The sequence below is a fragment of the Geotrypetes seraphini genome, chromosome 2 (assembly GCF_902459505.1).
Source record: "Geotrypetes seraphini chromosome 2, aGeoSer1.1, whole genome shotgun sequence".
Classification (NCBI taxonomy): domain Eukaryota; kingdom Metazoa; phylum Chordata; class Amphibia; order Gymnophiona; family Dermophiidae; genus Geotrypetes; species Geotrypetes seraphini.
In genome coordinates, this window is record NC_047085.1 from 35,760,259 (window position 1) to 35,786,918 (window position 26,660).

The window sequence follows — 26,660 nt, forward strand, 5'->3', positions numbered from 1 at the left end:
TCAACTCCTAACTCCTCTCACCTTGGGTTCTGCATCCCCTACCCTCTATGTCATATCTGTCTGTCCAAGTTAGATTGTAAGCTCTTCCAAGAAGGGACTGTCTATAAATGTCAAAATGTGCAGCATTGTGTATGCCTTTCTGTGCTATATAAGTGATAAGTAGTAGTAGTGTCAAACTAAACTGTCCATTGTAACTTCCTGGGTAACTGACCTCTTGGAATGTAATCCGACCTTGAACTGGATAGATAAAGGCGGAGTAGACCACCTGATTAACATAGCATAACAAAACATTTTGATCAATGCTGAATCCCATTCTGGGAATATTGAGTGGTTTTCAGCTTCAGTTTTACTCGATCTCCCCGGGCCATTGAGCCCTTTGATTTCGCAGAGGTTTTCCCCTTGATGTCCAAGGTGCCTAGCAACTTCAAGAGGTGCTCTCAGTGCAACAGGACTATCTTGGGTATGCAGAAGAGGTTGTGAAGGCCTGTAAACTTCAATTTGAGAAATATTTTAGTACCACAATGGGAACATTGAGCCATGGCTGGGGATTCTGAAACAGACACCCAACTTCAGCCTACATTGGCAGTGACCCCTGCACTGACTCCAACAACATTGCATCTGCAAAATTTATTCTCTTCCTAAACACCAACTTCCTTCCAACCCTTTTGGGCTTTGCCAGGCTTATGTTTGTTCACTGTAACCCTGGCAGCTTGGGAGTCCCACCACATAGAACTTCACGGTCCTGCGGTATATAAACTGCTATTATTATTATTACTTGTTCTCAGAGAAAGCAAAGTTACTCACCTGTAGCAGGTGTTCTCCGAGGACATGTAGGTTTGTATACTCACAACCTGCCCATCTCCCCTAGTTAATTTCTTAGGTTTGTTACTGAACTGCATGTCTCACTAGCCAATGTCGGGCAGAAAGGCACCAGAACATGTGCAGTGCTTAAAATTTAAAGTGACAGTACACTTATCTATCCATACCAAGTTCTGTGGGTGATGTTACCCACATGTGAAAATATATACCTGCTATACTCAAAGAAAACCCTCTTTTCCGATTGAATTGTTGACATTTATGTTTTAGATATTATATCTGATCCTTATGTCTTCCTATCAAAAAAATGTCTGGAAATTATAACTGGTTAAAGTACTTCAACATTCTCTCACCCAATACCTTCTATTATGTTTACAGTTTAAATAGCTTCTGATAATTCTATGTCAAATTCAGTTAACTGGGATAACATCATTGCTCTCATAGAAACATAGAAACATAGAAATAGATGGCAGATAAGGGCCCACGGCCCATCTAGTCTGCCCACCTTAATGTCCCTCCCCTACAGCAGGACTCCTACAGTTAGGTGCCATGTTTATGCCCATGTTATAAGCACATGTGCAAATAATGCATACTTACATGCCTAAGTGTTAGCAGATATTCTATAATATGAGCATACAACTGCTATAGCATACAAATGTGAGGGGGGTGTACATGTGGGTGTGTATCCCACTTACACACACACAACTTTTCAGGAACACAAAGTTGCGCACATAAGAATAACTATCTAGCCCAGTAGCCCATCTTCACAGTAGCCAACCCAGGTCACTAGTACTTGGCAAAAATCCCAAATAGTAGCAAGGGCAAGCAGTGGCATCCCCAATTTCTGTCTCAATAACAAACCATGGACTTTTCCTCCAGGAAATTATCCAAACCTTTCTTAAAACCAGCCACATTAACCACTTTTACCACATATGCGTTCTAGAGCTTAACTATTCTCTGAGTATAAAGATACTTTTAAAACCAATAGGATGAAATATTTTCTTGTAACTTCGAGTGTCTCCTAGTCTTTGTAATTTTTGACAGTGTAAACAATGGATCCACTTGAACCTGTTCTACACCACTCAGGATTTTATAGACTTCAATAATATCTCCCCTCAGCTTTCTCTTTTCTAAGCTGAAGAGCCCTAACCTCTCTAGTCTTGCTTCATATGAGAGGAGTTTCAGCCATAAGTGCTGCATTAGATGTGTCCATTTATGGCAGGGATCTCAAAGTCCCTCCTCGAGGGCCGCAATCCAGTCAGGTTTTCAGGATTTCCCCAATGAATATGCATTGAAAGCAGTGCATGCACAGAGATCTCATGCATATTCATTGGGGAAATCCTGAAAACCCAACTGGATTGCTGCCCTCAAGGAGGGACTTTGAGACCCCTGATTTACACCTACTATATACCTGGTTCGAGAGTGAGCAACCTAAATGCTTACATCATAATATTCTAAGATGGCATCTAGGCACTCGGATGCTATTATAGAATTAATGCTTAGCGCATAGCTTTGAGGCACCTAAACTACATTGCCCAGTTTTAGAATTGCCTCAATATTTTTACAGATTTTATTGTTTCTTTGTATCTAATTACAGGCTAATCAATTTTTCTATTTACTATTTCTATTTAGTCTGTTCTTGACATTTTGATTTCATAATCCCTTCTAAAATCAATGTGAGATTTTATTTAACATTTATCAGCAGCAGTGGAGGAATAGCCTAATAGCTAAATGCAGTGGCCTGAGAACCAACGAAACCTTGTTTGATTCTCAGTGCAGCTTCTTGTGACTCTGGGCAAGTCACTTATCCCCCAGGTACAAAATAAGTACATGTATGCTTAATCTTATCATACTGTTACTGTACTGCTTTGATTGTAACTACAGAAAGGTGGTCTTTCAAATCCCATCCCTTTTATTTTATGTAGTTAAATAAATATATCTCATTCAGTCCATTCACCATCTGATCAAATGATGACATATCTAAATATATCAAACCACTGAATCAAAAAACAAAAATTCATCTCACACTCACTATGCTGAATGACTAACAGAAATTATAATTTACCAAAGGGGCCTCAAAACCAGTCGAGATAATGACTCCAGGTACATAAAGCACCGCTAAGGAGTACTTAACGCTAATCGGCCCACCCCAAAAATCAGAGAGAAAAAAAACTCTGAAGCGAAAAAAAGGTCTCTGTCAAAAACCAAATTACAAAAAATCTGTCACTCTGCAAAGTAAGTGTTATTTAAATGTACAAAAGGAAGTTCAAAGGAAAAACAGCAATGAAAGCTAAGCACTTATCTCATGTTGCTCCTAGGCAGTCCATAGCTATAATGTATGCATTGTTTTTTGATATATTGGTTTGATTCTATTGCATCTCTCTCCTTAAAAGTGTTAATATTTGGATATCTAAACATATACCTGAGAGCATTACCATCTCTTGTAATATCTCTTAGATAATAGTCATAGTTTATTATCTGTTTATCTTAGACAGGGTTGGCTGCATCTGATCTAATGCATTAACAATATTTTTACTGAGCTGTCATCTGTCCAAAATAAGTGAAATATGGAAATTTTATCCAGTAATAGAGGAGAACTATGATAAAATTTTGAGACTCCTACAACTGACATCTGCTGCCTTGGATCGCTGCCCATCAAAGATAATACAGTTGGTGTTGGCAAGCATGGGCCTCTTGGAAGGAGCCACACAAACCTTAGCTTCTTTTCTTTCTAATGAACAGCTTCCAACAGCAATAAAAAAGGCAGTGTTGCAACTTCTGCTAAAGAAGAGCACTTTTGATCAGAATAAGCTGGAAAACTACTTACCAGTACCTTGCATACCGTTTTTAGGAAAACTTGTAGAACAGACAATTGGCTAAGAACATAAGAATTGCCACTGCTGGGTAAGAACAGTGATCCATCGTGCCCAACAATCCGCTCACTTGGTGGCCCCCAAGTCAAAGACCAGTGCTCTAAATGAGTCCAGCCCCACCTACGTACGTTCCAGTTTAGCAGGAACTTGTCCAACTTTGTCTTGAATCCCTGGAGGATGTTTTCCCCTATAACAGACTCCGGAAGAGCATTCCAGTTTTTTATCACTCTTTGGGTGAAAAAGAACTTCCTTACGTTTGTACGGAATCAATCCCCTTTCAACTTTAGAGAGTACCCTCTCGTTCTCCCTACCTTGGAGAGGGTGAACAATCTGCTATCTACTAAGTCTATTCCCTTCAGTATTTTGAATGTTTCGATCATGTCCCCTCTCGGTCTCCTCTTTTCAAGGAAGAAGAGGCCCAGTTTCTCCAATCTCTCACTGTACGGCAACTCCTTCAAACCCTTAACCATTTTAGTCACTCTTCTCTGGACCCTTTCGAGTAGTACTGTGTCCTTCTTCATGTACGGCAACCCGTGCTGGACACAGTATTCCAGGTGAGGACGTACCATGGCCTGGTACAGCAGCATGATATTCTTCTCCGATCTGTTTGTGATCCCCTTCTTAATCATTCCTAGCATTCTGTTCGCCCTTTTCGCCGCTGCGACGCATTGCACGGATGGCCTCATCGACTTGTCAATCAAAACTCCCAAGTCTCTTTCCTGGGAGGTCTCTCCAAGTACCGCCTCAGACATCCTGTATTCGTGCATGAGATTTTTGTTACCGACATGCATCACTTTACACTTATCCACATTGAACTTCATTTGCCATGTCGATGCCCATTTCTCGAGCTTGATTATATGACGTTGCAGATCTTCGCAATCCCCCTGTGTCTTCACTACTCTGAATAACTTTGTATCATCCACAAACTTAATCACCTCACTCGTACCAATGTCCAGATCGTTTATAAAGATGTTGAAGAGCACGCGTCCAAGCACCAAGCCCTGCGGCACCCCACTCGTGACGCTCTTCCAGTCTGAGTATTGTCCATTTACCACCACTCTCTGTTTCCTATGCTCTAGCCAGTTTTTAATCCACGTGAGTGTTTCACCCTCAATTTCATGGCTCGCAATTTTCCAAAGTAGTCGTTCATGTGGAACCTTGTCGAACGCCTTCTGAAAATCCAGATATACAATGTTGACTGGGTCACCCTTGTCTATCTGCCTGTTTACTTCCTCAAAGAAGTGCAGCAAGTTCGTCAAACAAGATCTGCCTTTGCTGAAACCGTGCTGGCTGGTCCTCATCAGGTGTCCGTCAAGATGATCTATGATGCGGTCCTTTATCAGAGCCTCTACCATCTTTCCCGGTACTGAGGTCAGACTCACCAGTCTGTAGTTTCCCAGATCTCCATTCGAACCTTTTTTGAAGATCGGCGTAACATTCGCTACCTTCCAGTCTTCCGGAATCTTTTCCAATTTTATCGACAGATTGGCTATTAGTTGAAGCAGTTAAGCTATAGCCCCTTTCAGTTCCTTGATGACCCTCAGATGGATGCCATCCTTTCCCGGGGATTTATCACTCTTAAGCTTATCGATCTGCCTGCATACCTCTTCTAGACTGACCATCAACCCTGTCAGTTTCCCGTCTTCGTTTCCAGTATATAGCCTGATGGGTTCCGGTATGCTGTATATATCCTCTTTAGTAAATACAGATGCAAAAAATGTGTTGAGTTTGACGGCGATTGCTTTGTCCTCCTTTAGCACTCCCTTTATTCCATGGTCATCCAATGGTCCTACCCCTTCCTGCACGGGTCATTTCCCCTTAATATATCGAAAGAATGGCTTGAAGTTTTTCGCTTCCTTGGCTATTTTTTCCTCATAGTCTCTTTTGGCCTCTTTTTACCACCTTATGGCACCTGCGTTGATGTTGTTTGTGCTTATTCCAGTTTTCATCCGTTCTTAACATTTTCCATTCCTTAAACTCAATTTTCTTATCTCTGATCGCTTCCTTCACCTCTACAGTGAGCCATGCCGGTTCCTTGTTCTTTTTCCTCTTGGATCCCTTGTTGATACGCAGTATATATACATTTTACGCCTCGGTGACTGTGTCCTTAAAAAGAGACTTGCTCTAGCGTTTTTTTTACAGTGCTTATCCTCTTTTTAATCTTCTTCCCCACCATGAGTCTCATCTCTTCGTAATTCCCTTTTCAGAAGTTCAGTGCCGTGGCCGTCATTCTGGACCGATGTTTCGCCCCTGCATCCAGATCGAAGCGCATCATGTTGTGATCGCTGTTTCCCAGCATCCCTTCTACTTCTACACTTTGTGCAAGTCCTCGCAGTCCTTTTAGAATTAAGTCCAGAATTGCATTTCCTCTTGTATTTTCCTTGATAAGTTGTTCCAGGAAGCAATCTACATGGAAACATAGTCTGTCCATCCATACCATATACTATCTCCTCCTCTCCCTAAGAGATCCACATGCTTTCTTTAATTCAGATACAGTCTCTATCTCCAATACTTCCACTGGGAGGCCATTCCATCATACTTTCTATTTTTATTTTTTAAGTATTTCCTTATTTCCAGAACTTCTGATCTTTTAAGTTCATCCCATCTCATTCCAGAGTTTTCTTTCAATTGAAATAGACTTGCCCCATGTACATTAAATCCATGGATATATTAAAATGTCTTTATTCTATCCCCTTTCTCCCACCTTTCTTCCAAAGTATACATATTGAGGTCTGTAAGTGTGTCCCTACTGACCAATTTTGTAGCTACCTTCTGAATCAATTCATCTTGTTTATATCTTTGTGAAAGTGAAGCCTCCAGAATAGCATACAGTATTTGAAAGGGGAACTCGCCAGAGACTTATACAAGGGTACTTTTACTTCTTTTTTTCTTGCTGGCAATTTCTCTTCCTATGCTCCCAAGCATCCTTCTTGCTTGGCCATTTCCTTGTTCTACCTGTTCAGGTACCTTAAGATCATCAGATATGATCATCCCTAAGTTCTGCTCATCTTTCAACCCCAGAAATACTTCACCTCCTGTACTATATTCTAACTTAGGTTTTTAAAGCCAAATGCCTGACCCTGCATTTTTTTTACTGCTGAATGCTAATTTCTAATTTCTGGACCATTCTTCAAGCTTCACTATTTATGTATCGTATTTTCTCGCATATAACGCACGCGTTATACGTGGTTTTTACGTACCGCGCACACCCTTGCGCGTTATACGCGTGAGCGCGTTGTACAAAATTTTTTTTACATAGTTCCCCCCCCCCCCCCCCGCAGGACCGCTCGCACGCATCCGCACCCACATCCCCACCCCGAAGGACCGCTCGCACGCACTCCCACCCGCACTCACATCCCCACCCTGAAGGACCGCTCGCACCCCCACAGCCTCCCGACCCCCCCCCCATCGTGTAGAAGCTCCTACCGGTGTCCTGCTGCTTCCTCTTGGCGGTCCCGACACCCGACACGATCGGGGAAAGAGGGAGCTCAAGCCCTCTTGCCCCAGCCAACCGCGGCACCCCCGACACGATGGGGCAAGAGAGAGCTCAAGCCCTCTTGCCCCGCCGACTCCCCAACTCCCCGACAATATCGGGCCAGGAGGGAGCCCAAGTCCTCCTGGCCCTGGCGACCCCCCCCCCCCCCCCGCTAGTTGTTCGGGCCAATAGGGAGCCCAAACCCTCCTGGCCACAGCGACCCCCCTACCCCCACCCCGCACTACATTACGGGCAGGAGGGATCCCAGGCCCTCCTGCCCTCGACGCAAACCCCCCCTCCCCCCAACGACCGCCCCCCCCAAGAACCTCCGACCGCCCCCCCCAGCCGACCCGCGACCCCCCTGGCCGATCCCCACGACACCCCCACCCCCCTTCCCCGTACCTTTGTGTAGTTGGCCGGACAGACGGGAGTCAAACTCGCCTGTCCGGCAGGCAGCCAACAACAGAATGAGGCCGGATTGGCCCATCCGTCCCAAAGGTCCGCCTACTGGTGGGGCCTAAGGCGCCTGGGCCAATCAGAATAGGCCCGGGAGCCTTAGGTCCCACCTGGGGGCGGGGCCTGAGGCACATGGGCCCAACCCGACCATGTGCCCAAGGCCCCGCCCCCAGGCGGGACCTAAGGCTCCCGGGCCTCTTCTGATTGGCCCAGGCGCCTTAGGCCCCACCAGTAGGCGGAGCTTTGGGACGGATGGGCCAATCCGGCCTTATTCCTTCGTTGGCTGCCTGCCGGACAGGCGGGTTTGGCTCCCGTCTGTCCGGCCAACTACACAAAGGTACGGGGAAAGGGGGTGGAGGTGTCGTGGGGGTCGGCCAGGGGGGTCGCGGGTCGGCTTGGGGGGGGCGGTCGTTGGGGGAGGGGGGTTTGCGTTGAGGGCAGGAGGGCCTGGGATCCCTCCTGCCCGTAATGTAGTGCGGGGTGGGGGTAGGGGATCGCCGTGGCCAGGAAGGTTTGGGCTCCCTCCTGGCCCGAACAACTAGCGGGGGGGGGGGGGGTCACCAGGGCCAGGAGTTGGGCTCCCTCCTGGCCCGATATTGTCGGGGAGTTGGGGAGTCAGCGGGGCAAGAGGGCTTGGGCTCCCTTTTGCCCCGATCGTGTCGGGGAGTTTGGGGGGCAAGAGGGCTTGAGCTCCCTCTTGCCCCGATCGTGTCGGGGGTGCCGCGGTTGGCTGGGGCAAGAGGGCTTGAGCTCCCTCTTGCCCCGATCGTGTCGGGGAGTTGGGACCGCCAAGAGGAAGCAGCAGGACACCGGTAGGAGCTTCTACATGATGGGGGTGGTCGGGAGGCTGTGGGGGTGCGAGTGGTCCTTCAGGGTGGGGGTGCGGGTGGGAGTGCGTGTGAGCGGTCCTTCGGGGTGGGGGTGCGAGCGGTCCTGGGGGGGTGGGTGAATCGGACGTCGGGAGGGGGGCATCAGGTTTTCAGGGTGGGGACAAGACTTCAAGGGGGAGAGGAGAGTCAGGGCGGGCGAAAGGAGAGTCGGGGTGGCCAGAGGAGAGTCGGGGCGGGCGAAAGGAGAGTCGGGCAGCGACGGGAGAGTCGGGCAGCATGCGCGGTATACGGGTGTGCGCGGTATATAAAAATTTCTGTACATAAATTTGTGTTTTTCGCGCACTATACCCGTGTGCGCGTTTTACACGGGTGTGCGTTATCTATGTGAAAATACGGTATTTATTCCCAATTTGATATACCACTTCAACTGCCTAGCAGAGTGATGCTATCCACACTCTCTAGAGCAGTGTGTCCCAAACTTTTTAAGCTGCTGGCACACTATTCTCGGGGCTGCAGTTGGAGGGCACCCGGAAATGCACAGATGTCCTCCAGCTGCAGCCCTGAGCCTCCTATTACTGCCAGTGGGGGGTGCTGCAGAAGGAGAGGCGAGGAGGAGAGCCGTTGGCTAACTGACTACAAGACGTGCCTCTCAATGTGAGAGGCACATCCTGTAAGCAGTCAGCTGGCGCCAGTGCCTCTCCTACTCGCCAGCATCTTGGGGTACACAGTTTGCAATACACTGCTCTAGGGTGTCTACCCTATTATAGAGTTTGGTATCATTCATAAAGAGGCAAACCTTTTCACATTATCACTCACAAAGAACTTAGAGTGGATCCCTGAGGCACACCAATAGCATCCTTTTCCTCAGAGCAAATTCCATTTACCATTACCCATTGTCTTCTTCCACTTAATCAGTTTTTAACTCAGTCACTTTAGGACCCATACCATGGGTGCTCAGGATTTCCCTCTATGCAGGTTTGCACTTTCTTAAGGTCCTTCCAATGATTACCCTTTATTATACCCTTGCCAAAGGAGATATGCTATGATGCCTGCCAGCTAGTATTCTAGAAGCTGCCCCACACCCTAGAACTTATTCCCAGAATGGCTTTGCCTAGCTCAAGACTACATTTCATTTAACAAAAAGTAAATCTTAGCCTTTAATGGATGAGACAACTGACTGGATATATGAGCACACCTGGACTAACATCAGCTACACATATTGTAAGATTACCTCACCGCATATACTCTAACTGAAATCAGTTGCACAAACCTTTGAAAATGCATATGCAATTTTCCCTTAAAATTAGTCACTCGCTTTTATCTACCTCAGCTCCTTTATTATACCCTTTATTTATGTCCCCTTCTCTGTCTATTAAGATGTTTTAATGTGTACTGTTTACATTGTAAGTATCGTGCCTCTAGTAATATAGATGTTTACTATGTTGACACTATCTTATTACTGTGATTTAATTTGCCTAATTCCAATTTTACATTGTTCTAATTGTTTACTTTGATATTTGAGAATCTTATCATACTATTACTGTACTGCACTTATAAATTTCCTATGCCCAGTTTCCACTAGAGTACATCATTGTGGATTAAATTTTTTTTTAAATGTAGTAAATCTTAAATAAAATCAGTTGAAGTGGTATATCTGAGACCTAATCTACCAAGACAACTAGCTAGGTAATTGAGCGGGCTTGTGGTTGATAAATTGCAGCCAGCCATCAAGAATTGCAAACAGGAGACCTTGCTGCTAAACAGTCTGCAGTTTCTCATTGTCTGGCTTTTATAGTCCCTGCATTGTCTCTTTCTCTGAAATGATATGTGATCACAGTATGGGGAATTATACAAAATAATGTCCACACTTTCAAATTATTTCCACTGTGTAATTTTTGTTCCTAAATGCTCTGGTTTTCTTTTTATTCTTAAAATTTCTGTTTTGGTGAAAAAGTGTTTGCTACTGATACAAAGCTTTTTCTTTCAAAAGATATCATCATCTAGGGATTTCCATGGCTCCCATTAGTGTAGTGATCATCTTAAGTCCTAATTTATAGCAACTGAAGGTTTAAAAACTGAGCAGCACTTCATTTAGGCAGCACCAAGGTCCAAGTTTAAGAAAATGTTTGGCCACTTGGCTTTCCATGCAGATTCTATAGTAGTATGGGGAAAATTCTGTAAGTTACACATATAAGTGGGAGCCTTGAGTATTTCCCCTTTGCAGTGGCGTACCTAATGGGGGGCGGTTCGCCCCAGGTGCACGGGCCCAAGGGGGTGCACAGCTGGCCTGCCATTGCCGTCATCAGAAAGAAGCCGGCGCCAGTTCTCCCTCCCTCCAAATTCGCCCTGCTTCGTTTCCCGCGGGCCGACCAACTATAGCCGTCCGACGTCAATTCTGACGTCAATTTTGCCTGGCTGACCCAGAACGTCCTCTCCGACGTTAGAATTGACATCGGACAGCCAGAGTTGGTCGGCCTGCGGAAAACGAAGCAGGGCGAATTCGGCGCCGGCCTGTTTCCGATGGCCAGTGGCAGCCTTTCCCCGGCGGTGGTGGCAGCATGGTGGTGGTGGCGGCGGTGGCATGGGAGAAAGGCAGGGAGAAAGAAAGAAATGGGGGTAGACAGGGAGCCAGAAAGAAAGAAAGGGGGGCAGGGACCCAGAAAGAAAGAAAGGGGGCAGGGTGAAAGAAAGAAAAAAATGGGGCATGGGGAGAAAGAGAGACAGACAGACATAGAGAAAGAAAGGGGGCATGGAGAGAGAAAGAAGGGGGCAGGGTGAAAGAAAGAAATGGGGCACGGAGAGAGAGAGAGAAAGACAGACACACAGAAGGAAAGGGGGCATGGAGAGAGAAAGAAAGAAGGGGACAGGATGAAACAAAGAAAAAGTTGGGGGAGGGAATGAGTTCTGGAGGAGAGGAAGCATACAGGAGGCTGAAAGAAGGGAAGAAATATTGGATGCACAGTCAGAAGAATAAAGTGCAACCAGAGACTGATGAAATTACTAAACAAAGGTAGGAAAAATGATCTTATTTTCAATTTAGTGATCAAAATGTGTCCGTTTTGAGAATTTATATATGCTGTCTATATTTTGCACTATGGGCCCCCTTTTTTTAAACTGCAATAGCAGTTTTTAGCGCAGGGAGCCTATGAGTGTCGAGAGCAGTATGAGGAATTCAGCGCAGCTCCCTGCGCTAAAAAACGCTATCGCAGTTTAGTAAAAAGGGAGGGAGTATATTTGTCTATTTTTGTATAGTTGTTACTGAGGTGACATTGCATAAAGTCATCTGCCTTGACCTCTTTGAAAACCCGCAGAATATAAATGATATTTAACATTTTCTCTGCGTACAGTGTGCTTTGTGTTTTTAAAATGTTAGTGTTGGTAGATCATTTTTACTTGGCCACGAAGGTAAGGGGGGGAGGGAGGGGAGCTGCTGAAAGACATCTAGTAATCCTTGCAGGCTTGACTGTGCAGGGAATTATTTTTGTAAAATCATGTTTTGTTATGTGACTGGCATTATTTAGACTTTAATTTCTATGAATGAATAGAATGAATAATGATATACAATTACTTGCTTGTTTTTATGTGCGTGCGCTGAAGGAAAGTGGAGAAGAGTGGGCTGAGGACGCTGAAGGGAAATGGGGAACAGAGAGTGGGGAAAAGATGCTGATTTATAAATTGACAATTGTACAGAATATTGTCTCTTTTTATACTTTAATATAATAAGTTCAATATAAAACAATTCAAGGCTTGTGTGGATGGAATCAGGTGGTTTGTGGGGTTGAGGACCGAGCTTACGGGGATTAGTCCAATAAAATGGTATTTTCTTATTTCTCATTATTTGTTTTATTTTTATTTGTTAATTTGTAAAGTGGTGATTGTTATGTATCAGTTTTTTCAAATTTACATCTATTGTCTTTATATTTTGCACAGTATTAGAGGACATGTATTATTGTTTTTGTGGTGTTGCATTGTATGCAGAGTCTGGTTTCTTGGCAGTTCAGTTTAACTTTTGTCTACATTTTTTAATTTTTAGTTTGTGATTATTCCATACTAGCTGATGCCCCGGCGTTGCACGGGTATTTAATTATAGCAATAACACAGTAAATGGATTGAAATAAGATACTTTATAGTGGTGAATGAAATTATTTTTTTACAGCTTTATAAAAAGTACAATAATCAAATTATAATGTGAAATATTTGACAAAATGAATACAATACAACTAACACAAAACTTGATTATAAACAACAATTTTAGTTTCACCTCCAGGAGCAAGAACATATAAATTCTTGGGTGAACCCACCCTTGATCAAGCAACATAGAGTTGTCCATGGGAAAAACAGGGGGATCTTAAATCCACTCCACAGTATGTAATAGTCTGTCCCTGTGATTTGTTGATTGTGATAGAGAATGCAAGTCTCACTGGAATTTGCAATCTCTTAAACTGAAAAGGAAGATCTGTTGGAATAAGTGGCATCCAAAAGTTTCAGTATTGATTTAAACAACTCAATATGTGGAAACTCAGGTTGAAAAGAAACTCCATGCAGTTTGTTCCCGGTTCAGAATGGAACCTGTGTTCCTAGTTCAGGATATGTGAATACTCATGTAATGTAATAACATTATGAACTGGGGTGCATGAAGGAAACAGTTACAAACACAGTTAGAACATACAAACTCTATATGTATGGTGTCCGTGGTAGAATAGAAACTATGTCCCTAGTGGTTATAGTGTCATAGAAAGTGTTTTATAGTTGGAATTACTGTGAGAATGGCAGCTTTTTACATTTTTTCCATTGACATGAATGGGTGAAATAAGATTTTCTGTTTGTAGCTCCGCCCACGTGTGCAGGTGGGCCGCGAGACCCCCAGAACATATCACCCCAGGTAGTGATGGATCTGCATACCAAGTTTCGTTCAAATCGGTCAAGCCATTTTTGAATTACTGTGAGAATGGCAGCTTGTTACATTTTTTCCATTGACATGAATGGGTGAAATCTGATTTTCTGTTTGTAGCTCCGCCCACGTGTGCAGGTGGGCCGCGAGACCCCCAGAACATATCACCCCAGGTAGTGAGGGATCTGCATACCAAGTTTCTTTTTTTTTTCCAATTCTTTATTCATTTTCATATCTCATAACAAGTATACAATAATCATTCAATATTCATACAATTCACTTGTATACTTCATATAATATTAAATCTTATATTATCCCCCCTCCCCCCTTCCCTTCCACACATATCAACATTTTATTTGAATCTCACACATTATACCCTCCCAATCCCATATCATATTATTCTTCTATAAAAAAAAAAAAGTGTCTAATCATTCGAATATTCAATCAATGGCCCCCAAATTTTTTTAAACTTGTTATAATTTCCTTTTTGCATAGCAAGAATTCGTTCCATTTTATAAATATAACATATAGAATTCCACCAAAAAGTATAGTTAAGTCTTGTATAATCTTTCCAATTTCTAGTTATATTCTGAATGGCAACTCCTGTCATAATCATTAGTAATTTATTATTATTTGCTGAAATTTGACTCTTTGCTCTCATCATTGTTCCAAACAAAATTGTATCATATGACATAGCAACTGGATTTTCTAGAAAATAATTAATTTGAGACCAAATTGACTTCCAGAAGGCGTTAATACAAGGACAATAAAAAATTAGATGATCCAAAGTCCCTGCTTCTAGATTACAGTGCCAACATTTATTAGATCTAGAGCTATCAAACTTTTGTAAACGTACTGGGGTCAAAAGAGCTCTATGCAACAAAAAGAACCAAGTCTGTCTCATAGATGCCGACACTGTACATCTAATTCTCCAAGACCAAATTCGTGGCCATTGAGAAGCAGAAATTTGATGCTTAATCTCAATGCTCCAAATGTCTCTTAGACCCGTTTTTTGTTTTTTATTTGTAAAACCATATATCAATTTATACCACTTAGCGGCTTGGTGACCCAAGAAATCCGCCTGGAAACACAGGATTTCCAAACTATATTGAGTATCAAGATCTTTCCATTCAGGGAACCCCTCCTGAATAGCCTGCTTCAGCTGCAACCATTTAAAACTTTGTGACTTAGTAAAACCATATTTATGTTGCAGCTGTGAAAAACTAAGCAGCTTACCATTTGAAATAACATCATTTAAAGTTCTTATTCCTGCAATGATCCATTGTTTCCAGAGAATTTTATGACCGCCTATTTTAATCTTGGAGTTTAGCCAAATGGATTGATTTAATGATTTAAAAATTGGAATAGGTGATAATTTAGTAACATATCTCAAAGTCTTCCAAGTATCAATCAAAATTCTATTCCCTTTGTATCTATTAGGCATTGGTATACTCAAAAGATGAACCAAATGTATAGGAAACATGAGTCGCCATTCTAAATACAACTGGGACATTCTCCATGAGCTCTGGAAGGACCCAATACATACCCTGTCTTAAAATATAGGCTTGATGGTACCTATAAAAATTTGGAAAATTTACCCCCCCTTCCACAATTGTTTTTTGTAACTTTACTAAAGCAATTCTAGGTCTTTTCCCCAACCAAACAAATTTTGTAAGAATACCATTCAACTTTTTATAAAATGACCCCTGAAAAAAAACTGGTATCATACTCATTTGATAACAAACCACAGGCAATATCATCATTTTAATTGTTTGAACTCTCCCCCACCAAGATAAATATAAAGGATTCCATTGCTCACACATTTCCGTTACTTTCTTTAATAAAAGTTTTTCATTTTCCTTTACTGTATCCTCAATATTACTTTTGATATTGATTCCTAAATATTTTAATCCATCTTCTTTCCAAACAAATGTAAATGAATCAAATAATCCTTTGGTACAATGTACATTAAGTGGTAGCACTTCCGATTTGCTCCAATTAATCTTGTACCCAGAAAACTTTCCAAATTTTTCAATCAATTCAAGCAAACATGGAATAGTAGTCTCTGGTTTCCTCAAATAAAGCAGAATATCATCCGCATAAGCGGAGAGCTTATATTCCCAACTTGAAAACGGAATTCCTTGTATCTCCTTTGCCTGATTAATAGCTATCAACAAGGGTTCCAGAACAACATCAAAAAGCAAAGGAGACAAAGGACAACCTTGTCTAACCCCCCTTTGTAAACTAAATCTATCCGATAAATTATTATTAATATATAGCCTAGCACCAGGGGAGCTATACAATGTCTGAATCATTTGAATAAAACCAGTCCCTATACCAAACCATTCTAATGCTTGATACATAAAAGAACACCAAAATGAATGTCAGAGTCCACTAAAGAATAAACTCACCAAACTGAGTCTATTACCGAGGTGCGAAACGGGTATCAGACGGCCCGACAAACCACTTAGGTTTGAAGGGAAATAATCTTCATATACCCTTCGGTGCCACCTCCTCCGTTTTCGATATTTAGTATAAATAGTTATTATATCAAATCATAGTAATATGTTGGTCTGTATATTATCTTTTTATAAGTTATTTTTCTTTTTATAAGTTATCATACTGCAAGCACTGCTTAATTTAGTACTTAGCTTTCAGCTGTAAACATTTCCCCTAAACGCCGACGCGTTTCGAATCCTTTGTCAAGGCAGTGAAAGGGAAAGCTAATTGAATTACAGTACACACACCGTGAGCAAGCCAAAAGACCATTCAACTCTGTCAAAGGCTTTTTCTGCATCCAAAGAAATTAAGAATGCCGGATCCTGAATATCTTTTGTTAAATTTAAAGTATGAAAAGCCAGTCTGGTATTATTGGAAGAATGTCTTCTTGCAACGAATCCTGTTTGGTGAGTATCAATAATAAAAGGGAGAGCTTTGGCCAATCTTAATGCCAAAACTTTGGCTAAAAGTTTACCATCTACATTAATTAATGAAATAGGCCTGTAGTTTGATACCAAAGTATGATCTTTGTTTGGTTTTGGTAAGACAATAATTAATGAATCTGCCATAGTACCTGATATACAACTTTTATTCAGTTGGTATTGATATAATTTTAACAAATAGGGTAACAAAGTATTTTGAAATAATTTATAGAATAATTTATAGAACTCTACCGTATATCCATCACCACCTGGAGCGGATCCAACTCTAAGAGACTTCAATGCTGTTTCTAACTCTTTTAAAGATATAGGTTCTTCTAAACTTCCTTTTACAACATTCTTCACGACTCCCAGTCCGGTTTCAGACAAAACCATAGCACAGAAACAATCTTAACTGCCCTGACAAGTTACCTCCTCCACCTGTTCTCACTGGGCAAAAGCGCCCTGATACTCCAATTCGATCTGAGCAGCGCCTTCGACCTAGTCGACCACGACATTATGCTCTGGTGCCTTGACTCCATCGGCATCTCTGGCCAAGTAATAAACTGGTTCACAGGTTTCCTAACTAACCGTACCTACCAGGTCCATAGTAATGGAGCCTTCTCCCACCACTGGCGTAACCCTTGTGGAGTCCCACAAGGCTCCCCTCTTTCCCCCTCCCTATTCAATATTTACCTGGCCCCTCTGGCACGATCCCTAGCCGACTCAAACCTAAAATCGTTCATATATGCAGACGACATCACCATCATTATTCCCATCACCTCACTCACTCTAGAAACGGAACAACTCATCTCTTCCATCCTCACCAAGTTAGAAATATGGACCTCCAAATTCAAATTAAAACTGAACCCTGAAAAAACCAAAATTTTCCTAGCGAGTCCAAACCATAAATTAACAAACACCTCCCTCAAACTGAATGGACTAGATTACCCTATCCTACCCACCATAAAAATCCTCGGAGTCATCCTGGACCGCACTCTAACCTTCGATGACCATACCAGTGCCCAGGTGAAAAAATGTTTCTGCACCCTCTGGAAACTGCGCACCATCAAACGTTACTTCGACCACCAAGCCTTCCGACTACTCGTTCAATCTCTGGTGCTAAGCATATTAGACTACTGCAACATTATTTACCTCGGAACCTATAAAAACACCATCAAACGTCTAAGAATAGTCCAAAATGCAGCCGTCCGCCTCATTTACGATCTCAACAAATATGACCATGTCAGCCCCTACTACACCAAACTCCACTGGCTCCCAGTTGAGGCAAGGATCATCTTTAAGTTCGCCTGCCTTTGTTTCAAAACTCTAACTGGCTCCTCCCCAATCTACCTGTCTGAGCATCTTGAAATAGCAGGCCCCTCTCGCACACGAAACACTCATTTATTCACCTTTCCCTCCCTAAAAGGCTGCCTCTATAAGAGATTCATTGATAGAACCCTAGCATTCCAAGCGGGCAAATGGAACAATTGCCTAACTGACCTCATCTCCAACTCCCCGCCTTATCACCTGTTCAGGAAGTCACTAAAAACCTTCCTCTTCGACAAATTCCGCTAACTCTGCCTTCCCTCCTTCCCTGCTCCCTCCCTACCTCGATATGACCCTCTTACCCAATCTCAGTTTTGATCTAAAGGCCCCTCAGGCCTCCATAGCATATGCCTTTTCACGGCCTTATATTCAACAACGCTGTAAATGTAACACCGTTATAATTTGTAACATCGCTGTAAATGTACAGCCTCTTCTTAGCACATGCCTTTTCACTGCCATATATGCAACATCGCTGTAATTGTAAAAACGCTGTAATATGTAACTTCACTGTAAATGTATGTAACTTCGCTGTTAATTTTCACTGCCATTTATGTAACATCGCTGTAAATGTAACAACGCTGTAAATGTAACTTCGCTGTAAATGTACAGTCTCTTCTATTGTTAACCGCATAGAACTTCCATGGTATTGCGGTATACAAGAATAAAGTTATTATTATTATATGTTCAGGAATTTGAGGCCCCTTAAGTGAACTTAAAAATTCCAATCCATCCTTTTCTCTATCTCTGTAAGATTCAGAAGAATACAAGTCTTTATAAAAACTAAAAAATTGTTTTAGAATCTGATCAATTTTATTATGTGATTTTCCATTTTTATCTTTTATTACAACAATTTTTGTTCTTCTTTTCCTTGCTTTAAGATAATTTGCTAGCATCCTACCCGCCTTATTTGAATTTCCATAGTATTGAGTTTGTTGAGAAAATAAATCATTCCTTACAAATTTAGAGGATAACTCATTATATTTAACTTTTGCTTTTAATAATAATTGTAAAGTATTCCACTCCCATCTATTAATTAAATTACTTTCCAATACTTTAATTTCCTTTTCCAAATCAACAAATTGTTTCGTAAACTTTTTCCTAACGTATGCTGAATATGAAATAATATTACCTCTCATGGTTGCTTTAAACGTTCAAAGCGGTCAAGCCGGTTTTGAATTACTGTGAGAATGGCAGCTTTTTACATTTTTTCCATTGACATGAATGGGTGAAATCTGATGTTCTGTTTGTAGCTCCGCCCACATGTGCAGGAGGGCCGAGAGACCCCCAGAACATATCACCCCAGGTAGTGAGGGATCTGCATACCAAGTTTCGTTCAAATCGGTCAAGCTGTTTTTGAATTACTGTGAGAATGGCAGCTTTTTACATTTTTTCCATTGACATGAATGGGTGAAATCTGATTTTCTGTTTGTAGCTCCGCCCACGTGTGCAGGTGGGCCGCGAGACCCCCAGAACATATCACCCCAGGTAGTGAGGGATCTGCATACCAAGTTTCGTTCAAATCGGTCAAGCCGTTTTTGCGTGATCGCGGCACATACACACACACACACATACATACATACACACACACACACATACATACATACATACACACACACATACATACATACACACATACATACCTCCGATTTTATATATATATAGATTGGGCAAGGGTGTATCTGTCTGTGTGTATGAAAGGGACATGGCTTTCTGATAGCATCGACTGTACAGGATCAATTGATTGTGCAGGATCTGGTTTGTTTAGTTTTACAATGTATGTGTTGGTGTTCTAGTGCTCACTGCAGTGTTTAAGATGCTGCCTTTTCCTAGGTACACTCTTGTGCAATATGTGGATTATTACTAAAAATCATATTTTTCATATAGATGGAGGGTGTCAAAAAATGATGGGCCCCGGGTGTCACATATGCTAGGTACGCCACTACCCCTATGTATGCCCTCTTTGCAAATATGCAATCTGTATGTTAAGCGGGTAATTGTAGAATGGCATTTAGGCACCACACTAGCATTTATGCACGTGTGTGTAAATGCTATAGTCTTAACATCTGCACATTGGTGAATCTTCAACTATGCACCCCCTCCACAAACACAAATCAGGAAAACATCAGACCCTACTACCCACCCCTACATAGTTCAGCATCTTTCCCTCCTCGCCAACACCCCCAAGGTTGCCAGGTTCATCCTTTCCCTTCTCTATTTCTCTCATCTATGATCAACATCTTCCTTTCCCCTCTCTACTCCATCCCCTCAAGAAAGCCAGGATCTCCCATTCCCCTTCCCCAGTTGCTAGTATGTCTCCTGAACCTCTCTATCTCCCTCTCTGTGGCCATCATCTCCCCTACCCCACTCTACCTTCCCTATAGCCAGCATCTCCCCTGTACCTCTGTTTATATCCTCCCCTTCCCACACAATTGGCTAATATCTATCCTTCTTTTCCTACCCACTCCCCAGTTGGCTAGCATCTCTTTCCTCTCTTCCCCAATTTATTTATTTATTTAGTTAGTTACTTAGTTTTATAGCCTGTTCTCCCCAAGAACCCAGTACAGGTTACAGAGATACAGACAATAGTACTGAAGACATTAGACGGGAGAACATTAAATGGCATATAAGCTATGAGTCCCAGTTAGGCATGTGCGATTAGGGTACGCCATGACTTGGGCAGTTAGAGTCTTAAGTCAGGAATGTACTGGTTTGAGAATAAGATTGTCTTCACTGCTTTCCAGAAGGGTAACAGGCTGTCTGTAGCTCTGATGGCAGGGAGGAGCTGGTTTCACAATTTGGACAGTATTTTCTTATTTTTCCTTCTTCCCCTTCTCTCCATTCTTCTGAGCCACTGATGCCCTCTCTTCCTCCTCCACCAGTAGTGATAAGTTAATCAAGAGTGAATGCAAATCAGAATAGGCTGCTTCTCGTCATGGCAGAAGTTGCTTTGCAGCTGATCATGAAAAATTGGGATAATATAAATTAGTTTTTGGTGGGAAACTTTATGCCAAATTTATAAATTTGAACATATGAATTTGTTAAAATTGGGACACTATAATAAATTCAAAGCAATTTGGGATCCATTAACAAAATTTTGTATGAAATGAACATACGTATTTCCCTTTAATTTCTGTTATGCACATCCAGGAAGGGTGGGTGGGAGGGTGCGGGAGGAGGTGTTATATATTTATTATATCATTTGATTGTATTGAGTGCTGATTATAGTAATATTAGTTTGTTAATCTGTTGCACTTAATGTTGGCTTTTGAAAATGAATAAAGATTTTTTTTAAAAAGTGAGTGAGTGCAATACAGGCCCTATAAGTACAAGTAAACACAGAAGTGCTACTGTGTCCTGTTATCCTCCAACAAGAAGGTTGCCTCAAAGGGAGTGAGCAGTAGAACAATGCAGCACTTCAGCACCAGCCTGTACTTACATGGCCCACACAGTGCTCACTCTTTAATTGAGGTCCAATGTGAGAGGAGGTGGAGGGGTGTTGACAGCAGGTTTAGCAGGAGGAAAGCTCTGACAGATACTGAAGTTGCTTTGCTGCGCTTCCCCACTTTTCCATGAAAACTCTTCTGGCCTTGGTTGTAGTTAACCTACTGGCAAGAGCAGCCCTGCCTATGGGTTAACCCCAAAGAAAATTTCTTATTAACCTTCTTGTTTTGCAAGGGTCCTTGAATTAGATGTTACTTGAGGTTAGGAGGTAAAAAGAAGGGAAGATGGGGATAAGACAAAGGAAGAAAAAGATATACAAGTACACATGTTAATTATGGCTTTGTTTCTGTCAATTAGCAGCGGTGCTACAAAGACTGCACTTGGCCCTAGAGTTCTTCCTAAACTACCTCAAAAAGGTAAGATTTTTGTTTGTTTGCTTTTATTTTACATGAATCCATTATTTAAACATTTAAAAAGCAGCTATTAAATGCAACACTATATCAAACACTATACTATATATATACTATACTATATCAACACTATACTGCTTTTTTTTTTCAAATTTGGCAGAATTATGCAAATTATGCCAGACATATACAGTAATCCATTTTACATCAGGCATTATATTTTTATGAAAGGAAGTAGGCGTAGAGTATTCCAGGCAGTGGCGCTCACCATAAGTATAAAGTGTACATATAAGCTGCGATGCCTTTGTAGTCATCAATGCCACTAAGGGGGGTGGGTTCAGATCTGCACTTGGGGTGTGCCAACCTAGCTGGGAGCCACAAATCGGATTTTAAACTATAATTTTGTCTTCACATCATATCTGAAGCATTTGGTCAATGCTATGCCTGCTTTTTTCAAATATATACCAAAACATCGGTTATCAGAGTTCCAGCATATGCATTCTACTCTAGGTCAACTTCGCATGCATATGGTTCAAGCTGCATATGGTGCTTTTGAAATGTCCTCCAGGGTTACTGCATTCTGGGTAGCCATGCGTCATCTAGACTGGTTACGAACTGTGGACATGGATCCAAACTTATAAGATCGACTTGCCAACATTTCATGTCAAGGAAATGAGTTGTTTGATGACTCCATTGAGGCAGCCACAAAACGCTTGTCTGAGCATGAGAAATTGTTCACCTCTATAATTCAGCTGAAGCCGAAGCCTTCTACCGCTAAGAGTTATAGATCTCCTCCATCTTATCAGAAGCATTATCCTCAGAAATCAACACCTTATTCAAGGCCGCCTCCTAAGAAACAGCAGCAACAACAACAATGGCAGCGTAAACTTCATGCTCCTGCTGCGCCCAAGTCCACTCAGCCTTTTTGACCATCTAAAACAGGATAACATCAATCTTTCTGCCTCTGTCTTCCCAGCGGAGGTTGTCTTCATCATTTTTATCAACGATGGGAACTGATTACATCTGACCTCTGGGTCCTCACAATCATCAGGGAGGGTTACTCTCTTAACTTTCTGAAGGTTCCATCAGATCTCCCTCTAAGAGAGCGTCCTTCCAGTTCGTCGCAGCTCACCCTTCTTCTTCAGGAAGCTCAATCTCTGCTTTGTCTCTGTGTCATCGAGAAAGTTTCTCTGGAACAGCAGAGCACGGGGTTTTACTCCCTTTACTACCGAAGAGGATATACACAGCATACTGGAACCCATCAGGCTATATGCTGGAAACAAAGACGGGAAACTGACAGGGTTGATGGTCAGTCTAGAAGAGGTATGCAGGCAGATCAATAGGCTTAAGAGCGATAAAACCCCGGGACCAGATGGCATCCATCCGAGGGTCATCAAGGAACTGAAAGGGACTATAGCTGAACTGCTTCAACTAATAGCTAATCTGTCGATCAAATCGGGAAAGATTCCTGAAGACTGGAAGGTGGCGAATATTACGCCAATCTTCAAAAAAGGTTCGAGGGGAAATCCAGGAAACTACAGACCAGTGAGTCTGACCTCAGTACCGGGAAAGATGGTAAAGGCACTGATAAAGGACCACATCATTGATCACCTTGACCGACACGGTCTGATGAGGACCAGCCAGCACGGTTTCAGCAAAGGCAGATCTTGCTTGACGAACTTGCTGCACTTCTTCAAGGGAGTAAACAGGCAGATAGACAAGGGTGACCCAGTCGACATTGTATATCTGGATTTTCAGAAGGCGTTTGACAAGGTTTCCACATGAACAACTACTTCAGAAAATTGTGAGCCATGGAATCGAGGGTGAAATACTCACTTGGATTAAATACTGGCTAGAGCATAGAAAACAGAGAGTGGGAGTAAATGGACAATACTCGGACTGGAAGAGCGTCACCAGTGGGGTGCCGCAGGGCTCGGTGCTTGGACCCATGCTCTTCAACATCTTTATAAACGATCTGGACATTGGTACGAAGAGTGAGGTAATTAAATTTGCGGACGATACGAAGTTATTCAGAGTAGTGAAGATACAGGGGGATTGCGAAGATTTGCAACATGACATAATCAAGCTCGAGAAATGGGCATCAACATGGCAAATGAGGTTCAACATGGATAAATGTAAAGTGATGCATGTAGGTAATAAAAATCTCACGCACAAATACAGGATGTCCGGGGCGGTACTTGGAGAGACCTCCCAGGAAAGAAACTTGGGAGTTCTGATCGACAAGTTGGTGAAGCTGTCCGCGCAATGCGCAGCGACGGCAAAAAAGGTGAACAGAATGCTAGGAATGATTAAGAAGGGGATCACGAAGAGATTGGAGAAGGTTATCATGCTGCTGTACCGGGCCAAGGTGCACCTTCACCTGGAGTACTACATCCAACACTGGTTGCCATACATGAAGAAGGACACAGTACTACTCAAAAGGGTCCAGAGAAGAGCGATTAAAATGGTTAAGAGGCTGGAGGAGTTGCCGTACAGTGAGAGACTGGAGAAACTGGGCCTCTTCTCCCTTGAAAAGAGGAGACTGAGAGGGGACATGATCAAAACATTCAAAATACTGAAGGGAATAGAGACAGGTTGTTCACCCTCTCCAAGGTAGATAGAATAAGAGGGCACTCTCTAAAGTTAAAAGGGAATAGATTCCGTACAAATGTAAGGAAGTTCTTCTTCACCCAGAGAGTGGTAGAAAGCTGGAACACTCTTCCGGAGTCTATTATAGGGAAAGACACCCTCCAGTGATTCAAGACATAGTTGAACAAGTTCCTACTAAACTGGAACATACACAGGTGAGGCTGGACTCATTTAGAGCACTGGTCTTTGACCTGGGGGCTGCCTCGTGAGTGGACTGCTGGGCATGATGGACCACTGGTCTGACCCAGCAGCGCAATTCATATGGTCTTATGTCCCGAAGAAGACGGAAGATCTACAACTTATATTGGACCTCAGCTCTCAACAAATTTTGGATGCTGTCTCTAGCTTCCTTATATCACCTTCTGGATCACAACGATTGGTTATGCTCTCTGGATCTCAAAGAGGCTTACACTCACATTCCCATTCTTCCAGTCTTCTGCAAGTTTCTCAGATTTTGGATGGGAAATCATCATTTTCAATACAGAGTGCTACCTTTTGGCCTGGCATCATCTCCCAGAGATTTCACCAAGTACCTAATGGTAGTAGCAGCGGCTCTGCGCAATCATGGTCTTCAGATTTTCCTGTACTTGGACGACTGGCTCATCAAAGATTCAACATCTCAGGGGGTTATTGTAGCGACCCACTAAACTATTTGGTTCCTCCAAAGTTTGGGGTTCGAAATAAACTTTCCAAAATCCCAGCTATAGCCCTCTCAAAATCTGCAGTTCATTGGAGCTGTATTGGACACTGTGCAATTCAGAGCATTCCTTCCTCAAAACTTCAGGATACTCTCATACATCTTTGTCACAAAGTGTTGCCCCCTCACCTCACTATCAGCGAGACACATGATGGTTCTTTTGGGTCATATGGCCTCTACAGTTCACGTGACTCCGTTTGCCAGACTTCACCTCAGAATCCCTCAATGGAACAGGCCACCATGAATTTGATAGCTCTTTGGTGGCCCAGATAACCTTGGTTCTCCCTTCTACTTCAACTCAGCAGCAGGGAGCCACTACTTCTTCTAGTTTTTCCATCTCTGCTTACAGAGTCAGGGGTCTCTGCTTCATCCCAACCTGCAGTCTCTGCATCTGACAGCTTGGTACCTTTCAACGTAACTGCTAATCTGCAGTTCTGTCAATCTCTAGCAGACATTTTAGAAGCTTCCAGAAAACCTTCTTCTAGGCAATGTTACAACCAGAAATGGACTCAGTTTTCTGCTTGGTGCACTCTTCATCACAAGGAGCCTCAATCTACCTCCTTGCCTTCAGTTCTGGATTACCCGTTTCACTTATCTCAATCGGGCCTCAAATCAAAATCCATTCGAGTACATCTCAGTGCAATTGCTGTTTTCCATCAGCCATTCGAAGGGGAACCCCTCTCTGCTCATCCTGTGGTTTCCAGATTTATGAAAGACTTTTCAATGTCAAACCACCTCTCAAACCGCCTCCAGTGGTTTGGGACCTCAACATGGTTCTTGCCAAATTGATGAAGCCTCCATTTGTACCAATGTCAACGGCTCATCTGAAATACCTCACATAGAAAGTGGTTTTTCTCATTGCTTTCACTTCCTCTCACAGAGTCAGTGAGCTACAAGTTTTAGTAGCGGACCCACCTTTCACAGTATTCCATCATGACAAGGTGGTCCTCCATACTCATCTTAAATTCTTACCAAAAGTTGTTTCAGAATTTTATCTCAAACAATCCATTGTACTTCCAGGGTTTTTTCCAAAGCCTCATGCCTGGAGAAACAGCTCTTCATACTTTGGACTGCAAGTGTGCTTTAGCTTTCTACTTGCAAAGGACTAAGCCTCATAGATCTTCTCCTCATCTTTTTATCTCTTTCGATCCAAACAAGTTGGACATCCAGTGTCAAAGCGAACCATCTCCAACTGGTTGGCTGCTTGCATCTCTTTCTGTTATGCTCAGGCTGGACTGCATCTAGAGGGTTGAGTCATAGCCCATAAGGTTAGAGCCATGGCAGTATCTGTAGCTTTCCTTAGATCTACTACTATTGATGAAATCTACAAAGCTGCCACTTGGCCCTCGGTTCATACCTTCACCTCTCATTATTTTCAGGATTCTTTTTCCATACGGGATAGCCAATTTGGCCAGGCAGTATTGCAAAATTTATTCTCCTAAATTGCCAACACTCCCACATCCCATTCTGGTTAGCTTGGAGGTCATCCATATGTTGAGAATATGCTGCCTGCTTACTGTAACAAGTGTTATCCAGGGACAGCATGCAGATATTCTCACAACCCACCCACCTCCCCTGGTTGGCTTCTTAGCAATCTATCTGAACTGAGGAGACGCGCGCTCTACGTTGGGGTGGAAGGCACTCACGCGGTGCAGCAGTCACAAACTTTCCAAAAGTTCTTTAAGCAAGTCTGCATGTGAAGCTGTCCGCATCGTAGCTCCGTGGTTGACGTCACCCATATGTTGAGAATATTTGCTTGCTGTCCTTGGATAACACCTGTTACGGTAAGTAACTGTGCTTTCTCGGACAGTGCTATTGCAGTGGCCTATGTCAATCAAGGGAGGCACTAGGAGCACATCTTTGCACCACCTTTTAGTG

The 26,660-nt window shown here is 42.7% G+C and overlaps 1 protein-coding gene across 7 annotated transcripts in view; it reads left to right on the forward strand.

Moving 5' to 3' along the window:
- The window catches only part of ASAP1 (ArfGAP with SH3 domain, ankyrin repeat and PH domain 1), a 558,081-nt gene that overhangs the window by 505,038 nt on the left and 26,383 nt on the right, over nucleotides 1-26,660 (forward strand). For 5 of the 7 annotated variants that reach the window (XM_033933030.1, XM_033933028.1, XM_033933033.1 and 2 more), the window contains one exon: nucleotides 21,387-21,445. In XM_033933030.1, coding sequence (XP_033788921.1) covers nucleotides 21,387-21,445 — 59 coding nt within the window. The remainder of the gene's footprint in view (nucleotides 1-21,386; nucleotides 21,446-26,660) is intronic. The other 2 variants (XM_033933029.1, XM_033933035.1) reach the window with 1 other exon arrangement.